Below are 26,873 nucleotides of genomic sequence, written 5' to 3'. Positions count from 1 at the left end.
TAACAAAGTTGCAGATTTCAGCATGTGGCTGTTAAGAGGATTGTCTTTGGAGGTCAAGACAAGAGATTGTACTGACTTTATTGTGAGAGTGAAAACAGATGATCAGTGGCTGAGATCAGAAGTAAAAAGACAGAGGTCTTGGGAGCTGAATGTACAAAGCATTTTATCTTGACCCTGGAAGTCTTTCTAAAGAACTCCAGAAATCTCATCTGAAGGATATTCGGTGATAAACAGCCTGCCTTTCAGGGAGGAATTCTTTCTGGCAAATTTGTGGGAATTTTGTGGTAAGACAGACAAGGTTAAGGTCAATCGTTGGAGAAAAGAAATAAAAAGATAAAATACTTGATGTTTGATTTGTTCTGAAATGTGGCAAGTTTGGGTGTCAGCTATTTAGACTGAAAATGAGAAGCAGCTGGGTCAAGGCTGCAGACCTCTGTGACAGTAAAAAGTGCTATTGCAGTCTCTGATATTGTCAGAAAAAAATCAGTAAATGTGTACCAGGGTACAGAAACAAAGCAAAGAGGGCTATATGGGAAATTCAAATTTTTAACATTTATGCTTTGTAATGTGTAATTAGGCATTAATTTGCAAGTGAGAAACAAATTTCACTGAAGTGAGAAAAAAAAAGTTCAGATCATTCAGTATTTCTTATAATTTGTGTGAAAGAATAATTGTGTGTGAACCTGGTCCTTTATGTGTCATTCAACATATAACTCATCTATGTTAACAAGCATTTACCCATCACATTGTCCACATACTGTTCAACTGGACTTAAATCAAGTAGACATTTTTTTTATTTTTCTAATAACAGAGGCTAACAGTTTGGAGAAACAGAAGTTTTTTGGTTTAGTAGCAGAAAACAGTAATCTCCAGGAGACCGACAATCGTAGCAGTGGTTGTGCCCCACGCAAATGGGACACGCACCTGATAAGGTCCTTGCAGTGCTCTGATTAGTGATGTAAGCATTCTGTTGCTCCTAATTGGTCCCTCAATTCAGCACAACAAGTCAAGTGTAAAGGCAGTAAGGATAGAAATGCTAAAAATGCAGAGGAGTGGAGGTGAGGGAACAGCAGAGTGGAACAGTGTTTGCTTTGTGTGGATGAAGTTCCTTTCTACTGTGGTGTTTTCACTACACTGTACAATAGCATTTGTTCAGGCTCTGATCTCCACATCAGTGAAGGATGCTGCATCCCTGCTCCTGCAGTTTTTTTTTTTTTTGATTTTCTTTTTTTAACAGTTTGTTAACTAAGCCAGTGTAATTCAGCCATTACAGCAATTCTCTTTTAAACTTTTTAACTTAACTCCAAAAATTGAGTTCTGTTTTGCCTTTCTTTTCCTTCTGTGACAATCAGTTCCTGCACATGAGCTGATGGTTCTATTACATTTGCCTAAAAATCAAATGATCACATGAAAGTGATGAGTAATCAAAGGAAGCCATCTCCTCCTGATGAGATTTTGATTGTGAGATTTACATTCCAACTTTATCATGATGATCAAGGCTTATAATTTCAGTAGCAATAATGCCATAGTGCTAAGTCAGACCCCCCTGGTGTGTTTTCCTCTGAAGCTTGAGTGCCAGCTTCAGTGGGAGGTGTAGCTCCATCTGTCCCCCTGCGGAGCAACTGTTTGCCTTTTATCAATCACTTCAGCAGGCCATTAGTGGCCGCACAGCTGCAGTAATGCCAACCATCTGAATCACCTCATCTGTGTGTGTGAGAATGTGTGATTGTGCTTGTTCGCGTGCCTGCCTGTGTGCAGACTGACTCCCCCTCCCAGATTGCACTGCCCAGCAGCAGTGGCAGCAGCACTGTGAGCAAGGGACAAATTAACCTGCAGGATTCGTGGAGAGGTGACATAAGATGTGTGGTCAGCAATCAAAAGGGCGAACAGATAAACAGGCAAGCAGCTGGGCTTCCACTGGGCAAATGAGTCTGAGAAATCACCTGATTGCCTCATGACATGCGCACACGCATACACACATTAACAAACACACAGACACGCTTCCAAGAATCTCTCTCTCGTTCACCATCTGACAGCTCCGACAGGTGGGCAGCAAAGTTGACACTGTGTAATTTGTACACGGCAAAAAGCACCATTATATCTGCATTTGCACCTTATCTCATTGACTTGGCTGGGGTGTGGTGCACCTTGGCATCCAGCCAAGAGGGTGCTGATGGGTAATTGATATGCTATTGGGGCTGTTTTCGCTCCGGGGCCATCCATTACGGCTCAGTGCGTCTCCCTGCGCCGGCTATGATAGACTGCTACGACATGTACGGGAGATCAGCACTGGAGGTGAGGGGAAGGAGGTGGATTGGGGGGTGGATTCATTGCACAATGTGGAGTGATTGAGGCGTGACATGGAGGTAATGGTGTTTTCACAGACATGGCCGCTGATATCACCATCATACCCCCATTTTAGGTCTGCTGCTGACAAACATCCATTTTGGTAGACTCCTCGTATGGCTTCGGGTAGACAGAGACTGATTGAAACCTTGAGTTTTCTCTGAACAAAGCCACGACTAGCACCTTGACAACATCCACAAAGATATGGTCTATGACCAAACACTGTGCAAACTCATGCATTGCAAAGAAACCTTTACCCATGGAGCCCAGATTTGTGTTGGCAAATCTGGCAGTCTTTGTCTTTTACAGCATCATGCCATACAACAGTAAATTGCTTTTCTAATTGGCAGTTGTTATTTTTTGTGACAAAAATATTTTCAAGAATATGGAAAGTAAAAGTTGCACTGTATGAACATTACATAACGTTTTGCATTAAATCATACACACTGAATCTGAACTAGCCATTAAAAGCTCTTGTTACCTCTGCTGCATGTTGGCATCTCCTTTGAGAGGTAACCGTAATCTGCATGAATTAATACAGTGGCTAGGCACCTCTTAATCCACTGCTAAGCTGTTGCCAGAAAACAAATGAGAAGTGTAAAACCTGTCACAAGCTAAAAGGTTAGTGACATGGGCCTGTGCCTGCTCTCCCTTGAAGTCATTATGTAACCTTCTTCCTATTTGCTGCCACTGCAAAGGAAGACGCTCTTCATAGCATCCCACTGCTCTCTTTTTCGTGGATCAATGCCATGTTAATAATTGGCTGACTGAAAGCCTTTACTGTTCTCAAGAACACCCATGTCCACAGGGGTGAGGGGGCAGACTGTAAGTGTATATTTTTTAATGGATAGACATAAATGGAAATTGGAAGTATTCAACAATGTGGGTGGTACCAATACAGATCCTGAAAGTTATTAATGTTGCTGCTACTGTATACTATCCTTATCATGTTGGCCCTTTTTTTTCAAAGTATTTAAGAATTTGAATAAAGTGTTTGGATTAATCAATCAAATGCCATCACCACACTGGGGCATTTAGGCTCTATCTTTGTTTACCCTGAGTTTAGGCTAAATGTTTCTCTCTTGAATCCCATAGAAATATCACTGTGCAACATTGTACTGGTCTATGGTCTATGGTCAGCCTCTTGGACTTGCAGCAATTCTGCCAGTAAACTAGACTTGTTACACTCAGCATCAGGGCCATAACCAAATTAATGTGCAGTATCATTTTGGAAACAGTAACAGGAGAAAAAAGGAAATGTTTAAGGTCAGACAGTTGTGTTTGTGGGCTTTTACTGAAAAGGAAAAAACCCAATAAGTCTTCAGGCACACCTCTATTATGTCAAAGACAGATGTCCAACACGAACCCAATGATACCAGACCTAAGATGAGTAGGGAAATATCTTGTAGCTGCTGTGCTACATTAGGCTTCAATAAAGCTGCTGTGGTCAAGGTCTGCTTGGAGAGGCAGCATCATGACATACACTAATTTAAAAAACTGCAAGATTTGACTTTGACTTTGCATACCCCTGTTTTGGTATTTGTTGGTTGAACTATCAGTGAATTAAAACCCTCTGCTCTGTAGAGAGTGATGTTTGAGTACCTGTTGCAGGGCCAGACTAAGTCAAGTGGACTGCATGTAACTGGGTGCTGTGGCTAATGATATCAGCTTATCGTAATACTGAACTCAAAGGACACTTGGGTTCAGTGCATCTTGCGGATCTGCATTCATTACAAGTTTGTTTGATATTGGCTTTACTCACTCATCAGAGTCTGGGTTTTATTCATAATGGCAAAACATTTCAAGTCATCAGGACTTCGCCACAGACTAAAGTTTGATCTGCCAAGCCATTAAAGAGCATGAATCAAAGAGTCGAATGAAGAACATTAATAAACCGACTTTCAGTTGGAACCTCTATGCGGCACAGACACCAGTCCAAGATGGCTCGGTTTTCACAATTAAACTGACTGACATATTCAATTTCATTTGCATGAAAGGGGCCATTTCCTCTCTGAATCTTTAACTTGCTGGGTGAGGTGGGGTTGTGGAGGGTGATAATTAATCCTAACACATTGGGTGTCACTCTGCAAATACCCTGCTCCATTTCGGACATACGGGTGGAAGAAAAGAGCATTTAAAGATGCCATTAACCTCATTCAACATCTTGAAGCCCCAGCATATCAATTCTATGATATTGATGAATTGTCACAATGGCAGCAAGTGGCACAAATTGGACTGGGAGAGGGCAAAAGTGATGCATCTAGTATAGTGTATGTGCCGTTAAGTATTCTTAAAGTCCATTGGAGAAATATCATTATCCTAGTATTTGAATACAGAAAGGTACAGAGAGATGGTTTGTTGGTTGGATGCAGTTATGTATGTGTAGTTTATAGAGCAACACCCTCTCTATGGATTAATTAACTGTCTATACACTGTTCAGAAACATCTGACCCCATGCCAAAAAGAAAACAGACTGTAGTTCTGCAGACACACAGACACAGAGATAAACAATGCAAAAAAATATGAGGAAAAAAAAGAGAGAAGATAAACCACACATACCAATCAATGGAACAAACACAAGCATAAACCATTTTCTTGGGGCACTACACAGCTCTCTATCTGCAGAATTATGATAAAAATGTGTCTTTTGTAATGCAGAGGAAACAAACTCCACATTGTATGTGCTCACAAAGGGTCTAGGCAGAAAGAAAGAAAAGGAATCGGAGCTTAATTAGAACTGTTGGCTGATTTGCATTGCATGCTCATCGGTAATCTTGCCTTAAATGGAAACTGAAATTCTTATTGCAATTAGTGATTACTTGAAAAGGGATATGGCCCCCGAATGATTGTTAATTACTGGATCAGGAATAGTACATTAATTCACTGCAGAGGTTTTAATGCAGTGCAATGATGGGGACCCGCTCTTCCATCAATATTGTGCTGCTTGTCACACATAATGAAGTTCATAATACAAGCCTTCTCCCACACTGCTCCCCCTTCCCAACTGCTTAAATATGCTCTCTAAGCAGAATTCATAAGTCATTATGTAAAACTAATTCAATAGAATATACAAGAATGCAGCTTAATGACACATTAATACTGAGACTGCATATGGATAGCAGGGCTGCAGGTCCATTTTATGATAGGGTCAGGGTCTCTTATGTGGCTCATAAGCCACTGAGAATAAATAAACAAATTTCATCACTTAACATTGCTTCAAAGGCAGGAAAACTACAGCACGCATGAAAATACACAACTCACCAGTGTGTTCTCTTTGCCAAATATTCAGCCCAATGACTACAGTTGCAAAAATCATATTCCAAAGGGACTTTCTTAACCCCAGTCAGTGTGTATTACTCATGCTCAGTGGCACTGCAATGCAAGGTCTGAGCTTCTGGCTATATCTCTGCAGGAGTTAGGCCACTTTTGCACAGACAACAGCAACAGCTTCAAAAAGAATGGTTAATGCTCCTGTCCCACATTCAACGCACTGACAGATTCTCTGACAAGATGGGAGGATGGGGAGAAAAAGGCTCCAGAGGTGCACAAGCACAACCTATCATGCACATGTGCCCACATGCTCAGACACACAGTCTCACGGGTGTTAGAATATTCTCACTGGATGGAGGGAACATTGCAAATGGGTGAACAACATTAATAAATTGGAGAGTGAGGGACAATGAAAAATTCTGGAAGGTTCCATGAAATAAATATAAAGAGTTATTTATGGAACAGTGCTGAACTTCTTAGCCTGTGTTTCATGGGATAAGATGGAAGCTGAAAGGCTCCCTTATTCAATTATCATTGTAGATCCAAAAAGGCAAAAACCTTTCAGTTCTCCAATGACAGCTACATCAGTGATGTGGTCTCTTCAGTGGTTTATTACAATGTTTGCAGAGGAAAACTTGTACCCTCTCTACCTCTCTCTCGCTCTCTTCCTGTGTGTGTCTCTCTACCAGACACACACACACACACACACACACACACACACACAGTCTCCCACGGGACGCATTAGCGAGGTAGAAGGATCCAGTTTGTCACTTAATAAAACGGCCCACTCAAAAACAGATGGCTTTGTTCAAACGGCCCCCAACGCTTTAAAAGCTGGAACTGAATCGTTGCTGTGGCAAATCAGACACATGAAAGCCCACCTCCCTTTGCAGAGGAAAACAAACAGAGGGAAACATATAAATATTGAATTGTGCCACTGTCGGCGCAAGACTGTGTGCCCGAGGGTAAAAAAAAAAGACTAAAAGGAGGGAGAGGGAGGTAGAGGGACTTGGAAAACACTAGAACCTCCTGTTGGGAATTCTGAACATCTGGGCTGAGGTTGTCAAACGCTGATGCAAAATAATACAGAGGCTTCACTTTCAATAAGACTTCATTTTCATCTTCTCTCATTCATTACTTGTTCATTTGTGTATGAATACACAAATCTGCAGCCAATTCGTGTGTGACCATTTGAGGAAAAAACAGTCGAGCAAGAAGTATGAAATTTGGATTTGTTTGTCTTGTTTGTTTTTCCTCCAACGTCTGGAAAAAAGAAAGAACACAGATAAGTAATTCTAATTGTGCAGGCGTACTCTGTTTGGTAGTCAGCGCAGTCTATTTGCAAAAAGTTAATTATCTGATAGGATAGGCAGTGGCAGCCACTAACACAGAAAGCCATTCGTTCATTCTGTTATCCACTCAGCAATTGAACGATTTATTAAATGGCAGTGCTGCAGCAAAATGGCCAGTAGTTATCATGCTGGGGCTGCACAGACTTGAAAAGATGTTAAAAATGGCAAAAGTGATAAACAGTCTTTGGCCATGTCAGCTTACTGCCAATGTAATGACATATGTAGACACTAAGAGAACATGATTTTGTATGATGCTCATGCTTCTCCCACACATGTGATGTACATGTTATGTGAGACTGATAAGAAAATATCACCATGACAGCATGTGTAGATGACAATCTGCAAAGCTGCCAGCTTTTCACTAGATGTATTATAAATCAAAAGATAAGGATGGGAAAAGAATGGAAAATCAAATAAGCAACATATTCAGCTTGCTCTGTTCACTATGCTTGGGCCTGTCCTATTTCTTTGTAGCATAAACTTCACATAATTGTCTTTGCCCTCAACCACGGAGCGGAAAAGCTTGCCTCATATTTGTCTCCGTAGGAGCAGAGATGGATTATGTAGCAAATCATTCCAGGGATTCGACATCGTATATTTAAACAGACTCTAATTTTATGGATAAGTAGTGCCAAGCCATTTCCGATAGATGCCAGTTGTCAGGCCATAAGAAGTGACACATTCCCTGCACTGTTTTCTCAGGCGCTTATAGGCAAACTAGCTCATGCTCTAGCAATCCTGCTTGATGACAACTGGCTTCCTTTGAGCAGCTCAGATATCCTGCGAATGTTCCTAAGTTCAGCAAACCAGGTCACACCTAAACCAAGCTTTTTTAGGAGAAATAAATTGGGCTTTAGTTCTCATTTTTCCATGTCTACTGTACATGCAAACATCCAAATTAAACTGCAGTTCACCAGAACCCCAGGAAGGGGAATCTCTCTGCACACTTTCCTTTGCAACCAGGTGTAGTCATGGCTATCTTCAAAACAAAATCCTTTTACAAAGAATATACAGGGGGGGGACCTCACTCAAGGACCAAAGTGACCTTTCACAGGCCACTAATTTTATGCAGCTGTGAAGGAAAGTATTGCATATAAAAGAGGAAGAAAAATGGTCGTAATTGAAAAATTTTTTTTGTGGAAAAATCACCTTTTCCTTTCTGAAGCCAACAATGAGAGTAGCATATAAACATTCTGGAAACTTTCAGTGACCCTCTGCTATTTGGTAGAAGTGATTAACTGTAAGAACAGCATTGTACAGTTTTGAGACCATAATTGATGCTGCTAACTATAAATGCTGGATAAACAGATACTGATAAGTATTTTTATATGTTCAATGACTGAAGCAGTGCAATGGCTTCATTTCCAAATGACATTGGGCACATACATATACTTTATGCTGTCAATTCACAATTTGCCAGCTGCTCCCTAGTTAAAGCAATATTTATTAGTCAAAGTTTCATCAAGCATTAATTAATAAGAATTAAATTATTTTTTGTTGTCAAAATATTGCCTCTCACTGCATTTGATATAATATAAGTCAAAATGCCACATAATTGTCACAATTAATTATATTTAAATCATTATTCTTATTGTCAGTCTTTTAATTATATTTTAATTAGTTTGTTTTACATTAAATGAGTGACATGCAATACTGCAGAATAACACATTAGCTGTGTATTAGTGGGTTGCTTTTGTCAGCTACACATTATTAATATGTCTCCAACTAAACCACATGCAGTAAATCTAAGTTGCGGTCTTTGAATTCTTAATTGCAAACCCCTGAAGAAAACAGTTCAGTTGATGCGTGTGGCTATGTCTTTGAAGAGCTACAGATGGGAAACAAATGAGGGCGGGTGGTATCGGGGTCAGATTGGCGTATGGGGGTTTTCATTTGGCAACAAACAGTGCAGTGTCACCCGAGGAGCAAAAAACAAAAACCCTCAGGGGACATAATTAAAATAATCCAGTGAAATTAAGTGCTTCAGATCACTTTTGAAAGGCTCTTTCTTGATGTGTGTGGATGTGGGGATGATTCATTGGGAGATGAGTAGAAGTGTAAAGGGGATGACTGTGTGTGTCTGTCTGTTTACAGTGTGTGGGTGTTTCTAGATACTCTTAGAGACACATTTTTAAGGTGAATTCCTTGCATTAGTATGCATTAACCTGTTAGGAAATATTCCATAGCATCACACAGCTAGTTTCAAGACTTTCACTTTTTCTTTTTTTTTCTTTTGAAAAGGTCTGTTTTCCATTGAAAATACAAAATACAATTGTATTAACCTTGGAAATATTTGTGTCGCATTAGAGGTAAAATACACAACTTTGTTCAGGCTGGAAATCTGTTAAAACAAGTAAGGAAAACCACAGATGGCTATTTGAATTACTATGTGAGAGGCAACTGATGAAAACAGAAACCAAACAAAAGGGAGCTACATACTTTGAACTGGTGACAGCTTTATAAAAATCTTAGCTGTTATGAAATCTATAAAACAAGTACTTCCACAGGGTTCATGTATACTATATATTTCCAACTGCATTTCCATGAGCAATTTAGTTGAGTATTGTGTCATTTCTCTGAGGCTGCATGAAAAGAAAGGGGGTAGATTTCTAAAGATGAGGATCCTCTTTAGGGTACCAGGCTGTTGGGGACCGGAGATGTGGCCTTTGGACTGGTGGAGTTGATTACGCTTCTCCTCTTAGTCCTTTTCACACTTCGCCAAACTGAGCCTCGGTTGACAGAGCGAGAGGGTACACATAGGCGTTGGCCTCAAGTGCAAATGTTTGCCAACAGTAATGGGCTCTAGGCCACTGGGCAAGAAAATGTGTGTGGTTCTTATGTGTGTATTAAATGCATGTATATAATCATGTGAAATGTGCATGCAAATACTGTACAGACATTCAACTGTGGGTCTGGACAATGCGCTTGTATATTTGTGAGGGGAGAGTGCCGTACTGATCATAAATTTGCTAGTTAAGGAACAAATTTCCCTGTAAAATATAAAGACCTATTGATCTACAATTCCTTTCTCACAGTTGCCTGGATAATTCTAAAAGCAAAACTGTGAGTAATGGCTGGGGCTATTGGTTTTTAATGTGGAGTAGTGAAACTGTGAGGGAGAGAGTAAAAAGCCAATGACATTGTCACAAAATGCCACAAGGTACTATTGTCCTCGGTAAGTAATGACTTCATTCGTTTTCTCACATAGATTAAAGGTTAAATAGTAAGCCTGGCACATTGACTCGGCATGATTGTTAACTTCATGAATATTCTATGAAATCTAGTGCATTTAAACACACAAAGTGAACACAACGGGACTGATTTATGACTGAGAGTAAAACTGATAGAGAGGTAGTTGTAACTAGTTCAATAAGTGTAATTTGTTATCCGAATAATCACATTAAGGGAACTGAAATACATCAGATCAGGTTATATTGTCAAAGTTACAAACTCTGTCCATGAATTACCTGGACTAGCACAGCCTTCTTCATGTGAGGACAACTTTAATGTGTTATCTAGATTAGTTTCTGTGAACACTTGTATATCTATCATGTACCTACATCACTTCAACATACTATACATCTCATTGAGTCATTTTTTTCACTAATGCAGTTTTATCCATGCATTGATCCCTGTGTGAGTCTTTCTCTTCCCATTCTTCACTCATGCTCACTCTTTCTGTCTATTTTGTATCTAACTAACTAATCCTACATTACAATATTGCTATTGTTACAATGTAACTTGCATGAATGCCATGTAATGTGGTATATTTTTACTGTTGAGAAACCATTACGGAAGTTAATACAGTACAGAAAAAGTAGCATTGTGTTCTTTAGTGAAAACAAAAATGTCCACAATTCCACAATGAGTAGTATTACACTTAAAAGGATTTAAAATCCTAATGAACAGGTGAACAGCAGAAGAATTATGTTTGTATCAGAGTTCTCCTTGATGTGTTTTTGGAGCAGATACTTTCACTCTGCAGCGTGTAAGGTGAGTCCGCTGTCATTAATCATTCCACAGGTGTAGGAGCATTGTCAGAACTCATACGTCCCTTTGCCATTTCAACCTAAGAGGAAAGTGGAATGGTAGGAAGGCAATGGGGTGGGGGTCGGGGGGGTTGGGTGAACACGTCCATAAAAAACAATTTCCCTTCCCCTTCTTCTTCTGCACTGAATTTGTCAGGAGGGGGAACCAAGTCCAGATTAATTAGATTCCATTTTGTGGTCATCTCCGTTTTTTCCTCCTTCCATGACTCTTTTCTTTTTCTTTGTGTTGCCTACAGTCCTTACAGCCATCCCGGCACCATTTATCACGTTGCCATCTCGACAGTGCCTTCCCCCTTCCTTGCTGGGAAGCCATTAGAGCATCTCTGCATCGTGGCAGCCAGATTGCATTCCGGTCCCCACTCGCGACATTTATCATCTTTTGTCCTAACTTTTTATCTGCCCCTGCCCTGTGTGAAGCCCTATCTGCAATGCCCACTATAATGAAACTCTAGGAGGTGAGGCTCAAGTAAATAACCTAATTAAACCTAGCAAACAGGGACAAAGGTGAAAAATGCACAAAAGGCCTTTTGTGAGAATGCCAGTGGAGGAACACTCACAGATGGCAGTGAGGAAGTCGAAGCAGTGATGTGGCACAATGCCCATACCACCTTCTCATCTCAGTATTTATAGTACTCCTAGTGGTGCTGTTGTTTTGTCCAAAGATGTCCTCTTTATGTGATTTGGAACAACATAATATAACAGTCTATATCTATTCTGATGAAGCACTGATTATACATCAAGAAATGAGCAATGTAAGAAAATTAACACTCCTGTACGACAGGGGGAATATCTCTGTGATAAGGCCCAAGCATTGAATAATGGAACCAAAGAGAAAATCTATCCTCCTTTCTCACTCCTTTCTAATTCTTAAGCAAAAGTAGAGCCAACTCTGATTGGTCTCATTAGGGACAAAATGAAGAATGCCAAGCATCATAATTATCGGCACAGTGCTGCAAACAGTATCGAGTCGATGCAGCAAAATGTCAGGAGGGCATTAGTGGCCAATTATTAATCCATATCAAGCTGGGGTGGACAATTTAATTATCACCTAATCGATATTTCCAGATCTTGTACAGATGTAGAGCAGTGACCGGGTGGATAGATCTACTTTCTGAGAAGCCCTGTGTAGGGTGGGAAAAAAAGGAGGCAACTGGGAACAGTAGCAGGACTGCAGTAAACAGGAACATGCTTTTCTGCATGCATGACCGAGGGCACACTCTATGGCTTCCTGAAGTGATGGACATGGGCTCCACTGTACCTGAATACATTATGGCAAGGATAAAAATAAGTAGATACTGTATACCTAAGCTGAAAAACTTTGCTCTCTCCTGCAGTTTTAAACTTTCCTGGGGACCAAAGGGTGCTTTGGATGCTCGACAAGTTTTAGTGCCAGTGTGTGGCAACTTTTACTTACATTTCTGCTCATTAACTGACTCAAACCCAAATGTTGTTGTCTTGTTGTGATGCTGTCACCACAAGTGACCTTGACCAAAGATATGACCCTGTGCTCATTACAGCCTGGTGCTTCTCAAACTTTCTCATTTACTAGTGAGCCTCAGAAAGCCAGTGCATGATGCAGGAGCAGCTTATTGATGAAATGGGGGCACAAAAAAATGCAGTTATTTGTGTTGCTTTTATTAGCAAGTTGCTGTAATATTCTATCATTGGCAGTAATATTGCTTACTTTCTGTTGGTACTCTCTCTGTTCTCAATGCAGCCTGAATAATTACTCTCATTGTACCTGAAACAAACTATCTGAAATAATGTCAGTCAAGCCTTTGTGCGAGTGATGAAACAAAATGAATGCTGTGTAACGGGCCCTTGTGGATTTCAAAGACGCCACACAAAGAGGCATGGCAAAACAAAAGTGGCTGTCTTCCATGAGATAGCAGTCATCTTGAGATAAGAATACCCTCTCATGGTTCTGTTTTGCTTTTTTGTTTGCTATTATTGTGACTCCCATCTCCATCCCTGAATCGCTTTAGTCACTATGCATCCAATTGATTACTACTAAGTCGCCTGGACCTGGGTTATTTTCACTGCTCATTGCCTTACTGTCTGTTGCATTGGATTACAATTTTAACAGAAGATTGCATTTTCAGCTCAATTTTTCCTACCCAGTACACAGTATAGACCTGCATTATTCTTCAATTTTTCCCCAATAATGCTTCCCTTTCCATTTGCTATAACAATAAAAATAATAATAATGATAATAATAATAATGATCACGATGCCACCAGCCAAAAGTAAAACAACCAGAATGCTTCCTGTTGTGCACACAAATAAAAACACACTTAATTCATATAGCTCTGCAATGTTGACTCCCCGCTTTGATGGAAGTTGGTTGAAGTTAAATTTAACAACTAATACTTTCTTGATAAAAGTTGACATTTTTCATTGTGTGTGACAAGAGACTTGAAATAAGATCAAAATGTGACATTCAATCCCAACTGCAATGTCTTTAATCTGTTTACCTTTGACTTTCATTATCAAATTTCAGATTCTTAAAAAAGGGTTGAGATCATTTCATAAGATGTCAGGAAGCTCATCATATCTGTAAGATTAAAGCTGTAGACTCCAGGATTACTTTTTTGGAAATTATCTTTGAGCTCTGCAAAAGAAAGAAAAAGAAAGGGGGTGAAAAAAGATAAATTGTGACTAAGCAGTGAAGAAACATAAAAGAAGCTACATTAGCTTTGCTTTTCCTTCATTCATATCACCTGATCTGATTTGAATGCCTCTAGAAGTCAGTCCATCCACTCTTGTAATCTCCATCTATGCTCTTTCACCCCCATGTTTAACTGTCTTTGCTATATACCCACAACTAATCTATCACTGCCCATAGCATATGCATATTTTGATTGATTTATTTTATTTTCAAGATGTCTTACTAATAACTGTGAGTGTCCTCTCTTTTATTTGTACACTATAAATATAGCACATTACTGAGGCAGACATCACAGAATAGTTATTTTTAGCATAGGTCAAAGTGGATTTTCCAGACCATCTGATCAGTGGCACTCTTTGGCAGTAATGGAGAATGAAAGCATATTATTACAGATATGCCATGTTGTGTCCATCTCTTGGTTCCATTAGGTGTTCAGTATGTGTGTGGAGAACAGCACTATTTTTTATACTTATATACTTCTCAGACTATGGATTTGTATACAACCTTACATTGCTGCTCCTGCTCCGAACATACATACTGTTTCCATGAGTAATGTGCACATATCACTGACTGTATGACGGAGTGTGTACAATAAAATGAATGTGCATGCATGTTTGTGCACACTGTCACACATAAAAAATGACATTAAATTGCAAAATAAAAATTTCTTTAATTATGATCATTATAATTTATTGTCATTATCTTATGTTCTATGTGCATTTCAAAGCCAATACATTGCTCGAGAATGAGATTTTGAAACCTGTATTTGATGCAGGATGAGCGCAATTTGTAGAACCAGTATTCTCTTGAACACTTACAAATATCTCATCTAACCATGTTTAACCAGGTCATTAGGTAGCCCTTTGCACCTGGTAACTGAGTGATGTCTCCTGGGCGTTTCCATTCTCCTCCCACTGGAGTTGGCCTAACGTGAACAAAGACACAAATAGGGCTTTCCCCGTGGGACTTAATGGCAAAACTACAGCTTATCCTTTTCGTGGACATCTCTCTTTGAATAATCACAACGGGGGAAAAGTGCAGCCAATTACATCACTCTGTGTAATGAGAGGCAACAGATCATGCGGTGTGAAATTTCTGTCTTACCCAGGCAGTGGTAGGAAGGAGAGTGAAGGAATGAAAAGGAATCTCTGTGAGACACTCTGATCATGTTTTATTTTCCCTCTCTCTGAGGGGCATGAGGAAGAGAGAAGGAAAATCTTATTTGGAAGGTGTACTTAAAGAAATCCATGTAGGCATAAATCTTGACATCATCAAGTCTGCTCAACAGCGGTCTCCTCTCTTCCCCCACGCCCCCATATGCTCTCTCTTGAACTAACTATCAGACTGAGGCAGAAATAAAAGTCTGGAGATAAGCAGAATAACAGAGGATTGCATAAGGAATGAATGATATCAAACTTCAGAGGACAAAAATTTTATGATGAAATAAGCTGGACTGTGTGTTCACCTTTACTGGGCCTTTAAGATTCAAAGGGAAGGAGGAAAACCAGATAAGGTATTGCCTTTTGAGGCAAATGTTTCACTACCTCTCTGTTGTACATATATTATCTATACTTAACTTGAAATATTCTTCATCATGACTCAAGTGATGGAGGGGATTGTGGAAATTAATGAGTAGACGAGAGAATGATGAATGACATGAAAGATACCACCAAGGGAGTATTAAAGCTAAGGAGAACCAGACTGTTCATGGATGTTATGATGGATGCTGGATAAACACCTTGTAAATGTCCAGGGACCCTTCAGTAATTGTGTGTGTATGTGGAAGAGTGCACATTCCATGTTCCACAGTGTGATGAGATGGGCACTTAGAGGGCTGCACCATTAGAAACAGGGGCTTGGCTCAGTTTCAACTGGAAAAGCCTATGGGGTCTGGCTGTGGTGTGAGAGCACTTTCACCTCTCAACGGAGGCTTTCATTCTCATTTGCCATAACTAATACACCACACTAAAGCTGTGTGTCACAATAAATCTCGGCTCCTCAAATGGCATGACTCACTTGATGGCGCAGAGAAGCCAAAGAGGGTGTAAGTGTAAGTTGCAGAGTGTGTGTGAGTAAGTGCGCAAGAGAGTGAGTTAATGAGTAAGCAAGCAAACAAACAAGTGAGAGGGTGGGGTGACAGAGAAGAGTGACAGATGTAGTGTGTGAGAGAGTGTTAGGTGAGAAAGACAGCTCTCCAAAGGCGGACTTTGAGCACTCACTCGATCACTCTGCCAAATGTAAATCAGCTGTGACAAGAGGAGCTTAGGGCATAAAGATTCCCAATCGGCATCAGTGTTGGAGAGTGCTGTAGGTAAGAAGGTGCAGTTGTAAGCTTTCTGGCTAGGATTGAGAGATTGCCCTGAGGCACTCCATGGAGATGAATGGTTTAGTCCATTAACCCCACTGCAGAATCTCAACATACCCCACAGGCACACAAATGTGCTGTGCTGAGATCAGTGCAATGTGTCGCACTCTTAAGACCCCTGGTGTGAGACCAAAGCTCTGGCCCAGGGCCAGGTGTTAACCACACAAGCATGCACACACAACCACACACACTCACAGATGCATAGATTCAGAAGTAGAGAGAATTCAAAAATGGTTTTATAATGGACTGTTGTGTACTATAAAAGTGCACAAAGACACACTCCCTCCCTCCAAACATGCAGAGCCGGGAGGTAGGATTTTATCCTGTCAAAGTGATGCATTCAGCAAAATCCAGGTGGCTCTTATATTTTCGGAAAGATAATTAATTAACAGGAAAACAAATAAATCCTGCCGTCACAAAGTCATACTGTACATCTACCTCTTGGCTCTATAGTTTAAATTTTACTGGTTTCGCTTGTGGTATACACAACACAGACTTGGACTCATACTGTATCCTAGTAAATGCCCTGTGCTTAAGATGTATGTTTCAAAACCATTCAGTGCTGATACCCACTGAAACTGTAATCATGGGTCTGCTTTACTAAGCAAAATCTTACTTTGCAAAATTGATAAATAAGCCATGAAGGTATTGCAGCCAAAGTCGTGCTTTAGCCGAACCTGCAATAAATGACCAATAATTCTGGGATACTTGTGTGCAGAATGTCCTTAATGAGTCAATCCACAGTTGGGAAATAAATCAGTCCCCACTGCAAGAATACACTACAGACAATTTCCTGTCATTTTGACTCATATTTTAAATCACCATCTTTTACCATCTTGTCTGTTTGTATGATTTACCTATCTTAGGGCACATGTATGTGTAGATAATATGTACTTTCGCTCTTCATTGTACACTGCGGTAAAACATCATCAGTGCAGCAAACTCTGATGTATTTCAGACTTGACTGGTCCAGTAATCCCATTGCTGCAGCTACAGCATCAATCCATTAATTGCACTGTCACTGTGGCAATGTCACGAAACACCTGCATTGTTATACAGTTCACTGGCATAGCGTATGGATGGTGATCAGATTTAGTACATATGCCAACAAGGCTAGAATCATGCCAAGTGTAAGCCCAGCAGATGCAAAACAGCTGGCATTGTGCTCAGCTCATGGGCTGATCCCAGCTTCAAAGGCATGCTACAAGGTACCCTTTGTGTGAGAGTGTGCGTGTGAGAGTCAGTGAGACAGTGTAAGTATAGAAACCTAGTCTGGTGCAGTGTTAACATGGCCCTCTATTGTTTTTTCGGTGCTTTAAATGCTCAAACGACAGATAAGGAGGTGCCAGACTGACTGAAATCCATACCATTTCACAGTATGATAGAGCCAGTCATTTCATGTAGAGGTATTCAAATATATGGATTTAGGGAAAAGGATTCTGGGTGTTTGTTGATTGCCACTCCAGTGGATTTACACTTTGGCTTATGTGGTGCTTTTGTCTTGTCAATATTCCCACTCTGAGATATGAATGGTACAGAATGGTTAAATTACCCCACTATTTTCAAGTCAATGTGTCTTGGAGACATAAGTGCACTTAGATATAGCATTAGTGGCTTGGGGCTAGCCTTTAATTACCTGCATCTGGGCCTGTACAACATCTCCATATTGTATGTGATTATCTTCTTTTCTTGAGAGTGGGAGGGTCAGGAGTGTGGTGGAAATTGCTTGGCTTTTGTGCGATTCTTTGGTCTAAGTGCAAGGCAAAATGACTGCAATCCATAGATGAAGCTAATGGCCTTAAATAATACACTTGGGTGTAGTTGCCAGAGAAATCGGCATTCATGGAGTTAATCATGGGCCTGATACAACCTTTAGACGTAATTGCACAGCACATTGTTGACGTGGAGTTGGTTCAGGCATTCTCCGCCAAAGAAAATGATAATGACTTCTTACTCATTTCGTTCAACCTGCAAGCAAGAAGCATCTTGCATTGCACTGATAACATTGTTTTATCTCAGATTCCCGGTCTTGTCACAAGGTCTTCATCCAAACAACTAGATGGTAATTAAGTGCTGGCACACTCAGCCGAAGGTGTTTTCACCACATTTATTTGAAGTGTGAACATGATGCGTACTGTCTTCTCTCTGAAGATGCTGGTTTTAAAGATGTACTGTACTAAGACACGTTTTGAAATGAACGAGTGGAGCCAACAATGAGATTTCCACTTGAGCAGTGTCCGGCAGAATGATAAATGAGGTGGTACACTGTGGGAGGGGATTGCAGTGATTTAAAATTTGGATCAGAACAGTTATGAGTCCTGCTCACCTCTTGCTTTCATGTCATTTTCTGTGGATACACAAACATGTAAGGTATGTGTTTATTTGTGTGTCTAATTCAGTGTGTACCAGGCAGTGTGTGGGGGGGATGAATGTAGGCTGTAGCTCTTAAGAGTACATAGTGTGTGTTCATATGTGTGCATGTACTTGAATTAGTGTGTGTGTGTGTGTGTGTGTGTGTGTGTGTGTGTGTGTGTCTGGCTTGTATGTTAGCACTGTGTGGGTATGAGTGTAAAAGGGAACGGAATAGACTCAATTTAAATCAAATTAGCATGCAGGCAAATTAAGCAGAGGGATTTAATTTGAGCTGTTGTAAAAATGCTAATTCCAGTACAGCCCGGAAGCTCATATGCAAATACAACACTATTTTACAATAATTCATATTAGGCCAGGCATGCATAAAACACACATATTACAGCCTGATGTCATCTGGGGAATAAAGTATCATTAGCTTTTGGACTTGCTACAAGGTGATCCTGTAGAGGGGGTATGTGTGCGTGCATGTGTGTGCATGTATTTGGAACTTGTCCATTCATTTATATGTATCAGCAGTGTAGCTGCTTTATTGTGTTTCATGATAACAGTTTTGTGTTCATGGGAATAGCAGTGTGTATCTTTGTGTGTGCATGCTTATGTATACTTGTCCATCCCAGCATGCAACTCTCTTATTTTATTCATTTATTTATTTATTTTTGTGTGCGTGTGTGTCTTTGTACTGATATCCAAACACCACTAGCGATCGTACTTATGATCATCTGCATTCCACTCTCAAAATATTACACCAGCTGGCAATTGCTGTTGGATTGTTACTGCAGTACCCCTAACCAAATCACTCCTAATAGAGCAATACACGCTCTTGAATCATAAAGGTATAACTTGCCTCTGCATATCTTCCAGTGAACAACAGTGGAACAGTGGAAAACAACATAAAAAGAGTCCAATTTTAAGTCACTGACAGAGGAGAGAAAAACTTCTCTGATCATTGAACAAACATTCAAATAAGACTGTCTTTAAGTAGAGTAATTGTGCCCCCACCCTACCCCATCTTACTGTTTTCACACTGCAGTGGCTCAAAAAAAGTGCTGCATCAATAGACGACTTGCTGTTTTCGTCTCATGTGGTTCACATTTGCTGGCTCAAAAAGGACTGCACATACATTAGATGCCTGTGGATGCTGTGAGCGAATGCATTTGTGTGCATGTGTCTGTATACACAGCTGCCTGTAAATAAGCATAAGTGGGAGAAATTAGGTTTGGGTGTTAACATCTTAACGTTTAGAGAGGCTGGAGGAGCCTGTCGATACACATTTGACATGTTAAAGAGGAGCGTGCTGGCTCTCTGGGATTCTCCATGCCATCCATCAGCAATGGGAGAAATCAATTAAAACACTATTGAGCCCAGTGTTTGACATGGTCCAGCACAGTGTGTGGTATGGCAGGCTAAAAAGTGTTTGTACCCTAATTTTCCCTACAGATGTAGCTCAGCATATTGTCAATACTTTTTGAACAGCATTATTTTTAATGAATTTTTTTCATTTTCAAAAAAAAAAGTCCCACAGCAGTAATTTTCACTTTTACACTTACACTCTGGTAATGTAGCTCAATCATTATAGGTTGATGTATGTATACTGTAGCTCAATCACTAAATGAGGCCTGTGGGAAACGTCCAAGTCACACACACGGTGAGACACTTTCCTCAACTTCAAACACCAGGTTTGTTTTTACTCCATATCAGTGTCAGGCTTGTGAAACTAAATCTATCATGTTAATGAACACCCAGGTTATTTAGTGCTGTTTTCCACACCAAAGTTTTAGCCTGCTTCATCCCTGCCCAGGTGGAGATGTTAAATGCTTCCAGCGCTCCTCTCATCTTCCAACGTTTCCTTTTTGTATTACTGTTCGGCAAATGACACAGAGGAATTGTTTGTTGCCTCCCTGCTCTCTCTTGCGCTCTGTCCCCTTGGCTCACCAGGGACAATTATGCCCCCCTTTCAAGCTATTGCCAAGCCCAATTTGCCACACAAATTAAATGGGCTGCATTTGAAGAGCGAAGGGATAGGGTGAAGGAGAAAACGAGAGAGAGCAACAGAGAGAGAAGGCCAAAGACAAAACAATGACAGTGAAAACAAACCAACAGACCAAACAGAGAAACACAGCTACACTATCCTTTAAGATGACGTTTTACTCCATTATGTTCCTCCCAGCTACATACAGGTCTCATTTGGAAACATTTGCAGAGGGAACACATTTGGTAGCACTCCAATTAATACATTAACAGAAATGTGTGTTTATTAGGGGCCCTGATTGACATTTTTCTTGAGAGGGGGGCTGCAGCAGCCACTGTGTGAGGTAGCGAGTAGGACTGGCTCCGAGGATCGTGCCATCTGTTGAACAGGCCGACTCAGCCATTTTCTGCTCTCGCATGTCTCATATCCTCCACCATATCCACAGCCGGAGGCTTGCTCACACCCAAATGGATCCAGAGCACCAACAGAGGGCAGCTTTCCCTTCAGAAATGCAGTGGGATTTTGGTGCCGAGGGGTTAGTCTGGAGCGGACGAAATTGAGTGGAGGTCTTTTTGGTCCTCAGTGCACACCACAGATGGGGAGAGAACCCCAGAGTGTCTGGGCTGCTTATGCATATGCTGCGGCACAGTAGAGGAAATTAAGGAGCTTTTGAGACGCTGGAAGGGGCTATTGCACTGCTTCCAAACAGCAAGGAGAAGGTGGGGAGAAGACAAAGACGCAGGCGGAAAAGCAGTAGAAAGAAAAAGCCCAAATAAGAAATGAGGAGAAAATTGGCAAGAGAACGATTAGCAAGAATAACAATAGAAGGGAGTTGGGAAGGGGAGGAACAAACACATGCATTTGGGAGATCAGGGAGAGCAAGAGCAGAATGGAGCAAAGATAAATCCCAGGGCTAATGTGCAAGGCCTAAAGTGGTTCTGGCTATGAGCAGGCGCTCGCTCTCGCACCTCGGTTACAGACAGGACACGCACCTCATCCCCGTGACCTCCCTGACTCCCACACACCCCCACAGTCATTAACAGACAGCCACTGTGGCTACCTCATGGTAAGTTTGTTTTGGCTTTGAAATGATGAACCAGCACAGCTGTCTAAGTAGGGTATGGGGCAGCAGCAGCTGCTAAGAGCCAGACAGCTAAAGGAAGGGAATTAATGGGGGGTTTTTGGGAGGTTGGTGAGAACAGAGGCGTCAAGATTTGGGGGCTGCTGACTGCACTTGTGCAGGTCTCTGTTACATTTGTGCTCAAATGTAACTGTGGAATGTCTGGACACGGAGAGTGGAAGTCTTGTCAAGACAGCTGTCTGAGGGAAGTTTTTTTGGCAATAGTAGGTTTTTTTCCTCATCAAATGCTGTTATGTAAATTCACACAAGACTGTGGAAGATGGGAGTTTGCGCGAAGATAGCTACTAAAGAGCCCCCTCAATGCTAACGTTTATCGACCGTTAATGCCGTTTTGGGAAGGTCCCGTAATTAAATTGTGTCAATAAATCCTGGAGCTGCACATAAAATGGGGGATAGACAGAGAATACATTTCTCCATTTGCCTCTCCCCTGCTGTGAGACATATGTGGCGGGGGGAAGAGAAGAAAAACAAAACACATTTGAACAGATTGCAGGGAACACTTCTCAAGCACAAAGTTGAAAATCTCACCCATCAATTTCACTTTGCGTGGCTCTGTTGTATATGACCTTGGGTGAATGATCCCTTCATTCAGAGATATTCAGCTGAACTGAGGGGATTTCAGTCGGTGGAAAGGGAGCAATAAAACTTTTATTCATCCCACTGTGACTCCAGAGGCTAATGATTCATGGATCTTAGTGTAAAAAAAAAGAGAGGGTGGCAGAGGGGGGATGCTGTGGTGCAGGACCAGAACTCAATGAGGTTTGAAAACTGTTGTCACACATCAATGGGCAGGTGTCTGATGTCAAGTAACTCAATTCCAATGACTTCTCATCATGAGATTCTTGGCTGAGGCCTGAGCATTTCTGGTTCACATGATAGTTTCTGCGACAGAAAGAGCAGCTGGAAAATAGGGACTTGAACACATTTTGTATTCTTATGAGCTGAATAGATGGATCACAGTAAAATATAGGTGTGTGTCTGTGTGTGCATGCGTGTGTGCGTCCTGACGTGTGTGAGAGGGAGAAGCACAAAATGACACTACAATTACCACTTACCAATAGCCATGTTAGGGTTTTACTGATAAGGGACTACAACTGCTGCACTAGTTGTGATGTCACAAAATCATGCCTGTAACAAAGTCTTCAGATCCCTTTAATTATCTCACATTTTGTTATGTTGCAGCTTGATGCTAAAAAAAAAAAAAAAAATCAATTTACACCCCAATCACCATAATGACGAAGTGAAAACTTAATTTTAGAACTTTTTGCAAATTTATTAAAAAGGAAAAACTGAAATATCACATTGACATTAGTAATCAGACCCTTTGCTTTGGAAATTTAGCTCAGGTGCCTCCCATTTCTCTTGATCATATTTGAGTTGTTTCTGCACCATGATTGGAGTCAGCCTGTGGCAAATTGAGTTGATTGGGCTTGACTTCAAAAAGTACACACCTGTCTGTATAAGGGCTCATAGATGACAATGCATATCAGAGCAAAAACCAAGCCATGAAGTGGAAGGAGCTGCCTGCAGAGCTCAGAGAGGATTGTGGCGAGGCACAGATCTGGGGAAGGCTAAAAGCACAGTGGGTTCATAATTTTTAAATGTGAAGTGTGAAACAACCAGGACTTTAACTAGAACTGGCTACCCAGCCAAACTGAGCAATCAGGGGAGAAGGGCCATGGTAGGAGAGGTGATTCAGATGCCTGAGCTCCAGAGATCCTGTGTGGAGATGGAGATGGCCACCTGAGCTAAATTTCAAGTGTCATGGCAAAGGATCTGAATGCTTATGTCAATGTGATAGTTTAGTTTTTCCTTTTTCATAAATTTGCAAAAAAAAAAAAAAAAATCTGTTTGTCATTATGGAATTTTGACTGTAGATAGATTTTTTTTTTGGCATAAGACTATGTGTCAAAAGGGGGAAAAAAAATTAAGGGGTTTGAACACTTTCTAAATGCACTGTTTTTACACACCTAAAGCGCATTTTAAATTTAAGACAAAGGAACTTACCCCTCAAGCAGATGAATTTGAAAACAGTCTTCTAGTATCAAACTCTGCTTAAACATTTAATTGAAGTAAGTTTTTTTAACTGTATCTAATACAGATTTGGTGTTTCCTCCCATAATTTCATTCTTCACAGTGTGGGCTGTAAAAACAGAATTAATTTGCTAAAACCTTTACTGAATTAAAATTAATATTTGAATTTCCTATTCAAATTGATTTATCAATTACTTTTGGAAGAGATGAACATCTTATACTGGTAGTGGTAATATCAACCCTGTGTATCAGGAACGTCATGACAGTACATACCAACATGTGTGTTTCGTGAAGATTTATGGAATTATTTAAGTTGCATGTGTGTTACATGAAGTATTTGTGTCTGATGATCAATTAAAAAAACAGAAACACAACCAATTCCACATTTGCCACCCAGTCCCAACCCAGCAGGACACAACACTTGAGGCACATGTGAAAGCCAGTGGTCCACTTACTTTGAGCGTCAGCGAGGTGGAGGAGCAGACCCAGGACAAGCAGCAGCGGCAGCAGCAGCGTGGGTCTGGCTCTGTGCATGGTGGGACAGCTTGGCACCAGCATGCTTTGGCAGCCTCGGTGGCACTGGCTCACAGAGCCCTGTGAGTCAGTCTGGTCTGATTTCTCAGATGCAGGGTATTCACAGCCTATGCAAGGCAAGGAGGGAGAGGAAGAGGGAGAGGGAAGGAGGAGGGAGGAAAAAGAGAGAGAGAGAGAGAGGGACTGAATGAAACAAAGCTGTTTGGCTCCACGGGTTTTATCTATCCCTGCACATTTCTGACATACCCCCACACAGCCTCGGCTGGAGCTGACAGAGGATAGGAAGAGGCTGATGTGCTCACGGGGTATGTTCTGACAGTTCTCTAAATGGAATAGTCACTTCACACAATGCGTGTGCACGTGTGCATGAGAGGGAGAGAGATAGAGAGTGCAAGAGAGAGCGGGAGAAACCACACAGATGAAAGGGTGAACTAATAAGATTTTGTCTTCACAGCTTTGGTCGCGAGCACCAATTAAATACGCTGCATAATAAGAGAACATTTTAAGTCCTCCTCAGATCAGTGTTGATATCTTTTTCAAATAAAGAACGCCTGTGTTGCATGTAAGAATTGTCAGGGAATACAGGAAATATTCATAAATGCTGAAAGCCATTTTGTAGCTCTTCAGTTGGGAGTTTAAGTAAATTTGTCCACTTAGAGACTGCTGAGACTTTCCTGAGTCTTTTTCTTTAAAGCACAATACAAGATATAAATGCTGCCTTTTAGTTACATTGTGATCTACACGTTCAATAAACCAATTCATCTGAAGCACATATTTATGCTTCTTACACCACATTTAATCCACAGTAGATGCTTTAATAGCTGTAAGTGTCTATACAAAGTGATGGAGTTGCTTAGCTTCCACACACACACACACACACACACACACACACACACACACACACACACACACACACACACACACACACACACACACACACACACACAGATACACTCACACACAAACATTTTCTCCTTTATCCAGTGCTGCTCAAACAACAAATAAAATCTATAAGACAGAGTGGCCAAGTGTTGCCATTCATGTTTAAGCCTTTTATCGAAGGGCCACTACATGGCTGTAAAAATCAATGTGATACAGTAGCTAGTATTAGCTGCAGACCGGCTCTATCCCTTGTCATCCATTTGCTTAAGCCAGCGCTTGATCCTTAGTGATGGATGCTCTGCAGTAGTCTTCGGCTCGTAGCACAGCTCCCAGCTAATCCAAGTGTGTGAGCTTTGATGACATACTGTACTGCTGGTTAGCATGCTACCAGGTTTGCCTGCATTGTTCTGCAGGATGCTGTTGTTTCAGATGCGGTGACTTGTTGAGGCAGACCAGTACATGGTTTTTGCACCATGACATTTCAGATACTTTATAAGCCACGTGAACATACGCAAAACATGTGTGATCTCTTGAGGTTTTGGAATTCTGCAGTTTCAGTAGCTGTCTATTCAGGAGACTGTGCGTATAAATCCTTTTGCTACAAATAATATTTATTGGACTGTTTATCTGCAGATTTGACCGCCACCCACTAAAAAGAAAAAAAAAACAAAAAAAAGGAAAGAAAAACAAGCCCCCCTAAACCCAATCAGTAGGCCCGATGATGACAAAGTACCTCATTTCCCTGTTACCAATCATCCTCTTTCTCGCTCCTAGCTCTCCCTCTTTCATTTCTGTGGGCTGTAAATGGCAGAAAAGACGGGAAGATAGCGCACCTGTCACACTCGATTTGTGCTGGGGGGAGATAGACACGACTACCTGTCTCTGAGCGCTGCAGGGCTAGCAGCAAGCGCAAGAGCGGGGGACGTGTGGCGAAGGGAATCAATTTGAGGCAATCTCATCCCCCGCTCACACCACCTCCGACACACACATATACACACACGTGCACTTCTTACAAACACAGATGCGTACACATATACATACATTTGAGCACGCTAGATATTAGATATTTTCACATGAGTAGTGTTTGTTGCGACTGTGAATTAGATTAGAATCAATTGGACTGGAAAACGCTGAGCAGGGTGTGAATGGATAGAAAAGCAGTGTGATCCATACATAGTGCAGGTACAGCTGTCTGTCCCCTCCAGTTATTGTTTTACACATCTACCCCTCCAAATCTAAGTGATAGCCTTTGAGTTAATTAATGAAGTGTGAATTTCCATAATGACATGACATTATGCAGCACACAAGGAACAGTACTCAGCAGCCCTCCCCCTCTCTATTCATGCCCGTCATGCAGACACACCCATTTACACACACACACCCATTTACACACATACACACAAGCTGATCGAGGCAAACCAACCATCTGTATGTTGTGTAACCACCAGTGAGACAACCAAGCAGTGAAACCCCCCCCACCCCACCCCCACCCCCAATAACCACCACCACACCCTCAGACGCACATACACCAAAACCTTGATTTATACCAAAATTAAGGCTGTTATATTTGGTGATGATTTATGGTGTTAATTTTTAAGTAAGTAAATTGCACTGCAGATTCCTTCGTAATGTGCTGAGGATAGACACACCACCTGCCAGATCTAGCAGAAAGGCAGCAGTTTGCCAAATACATTGTTATCAGAAAATGGATTTAGCCTAAAACTGCAGCTTTTTTGTATTAAATCTTGTGCGCATGCATATGTAATTACATGTACAAACAGGTACATGAGTACAAATGATACTTTCCATTTCCTTTATTCAATATAAAAAGACTCCCTCAAAAGCAGGACCACCTTTGCCCATTTTATCCTCAACATGGCCATTTTGCGT

The 26,873-nt window shown here is 41.0% G+C and overlaps 1 protein-coding gene and 1 long non-coding RNA gene across 22 annotated transcripts in view; one reads left to right on the top strand and one right to left on the bottom strand.

Moving 5' to 3' along the window:
* LOC139621280 (uncharacterized) overlaps window positions 1–26,873 on the top strand; it is a 563,233-nt gene that overhangs the window by 195,665 nt on the left and 340,695 nt on the right. The gene's annotated exons all lie outside the window — the stretch shown is intronic.
* LOC139621276 (receptor-type tyrosine-protein phosphatase delta-like) overlaps window positions 1–26,873 on the bottom strand; it is a 345,696-nt gene that overhangs the window by 72,026 nt on the left and 246,797 nt on the right. For all 21 annotated transcript variants that reach the window (XM_071477579.1, XM_071477582.1, XM_071477583.1 and 18 more), the window contains one exon: window positions 24,023–24,208. In XM_071477579.1, the coding sequence (XP_071333680.1) occupies window positions 24,023–24,125 (103 nt within the window). In that variant the 5' untranslated portion in view covers window positions 24,126–24,208. The remainder of the gene's footprint in view (window positions 1–24,022; window positions 24,209–26,873) is intronic.

Source organism: Trachinotus anak, unplaced genomic scaffold (genome assembly GCF_046630095.1).
Source record: "Trachinotus anak isolate AG129_WGS33_773 ecotype Australia unplaced genomic scaffold, CSIRO_AGI_Tana_v1 ptg000005l, whole genome shotgun sequence".
NCBI classification, from domain to species: Eukaryota; Metazoa; Chordata; class Actinopteri; order Carangiformes; family Carangidae; genus Trachinotus; species Trachinotus anak.
This window is presented reverse-complemented; position numbering and strand designations above follow the sequence as displayed.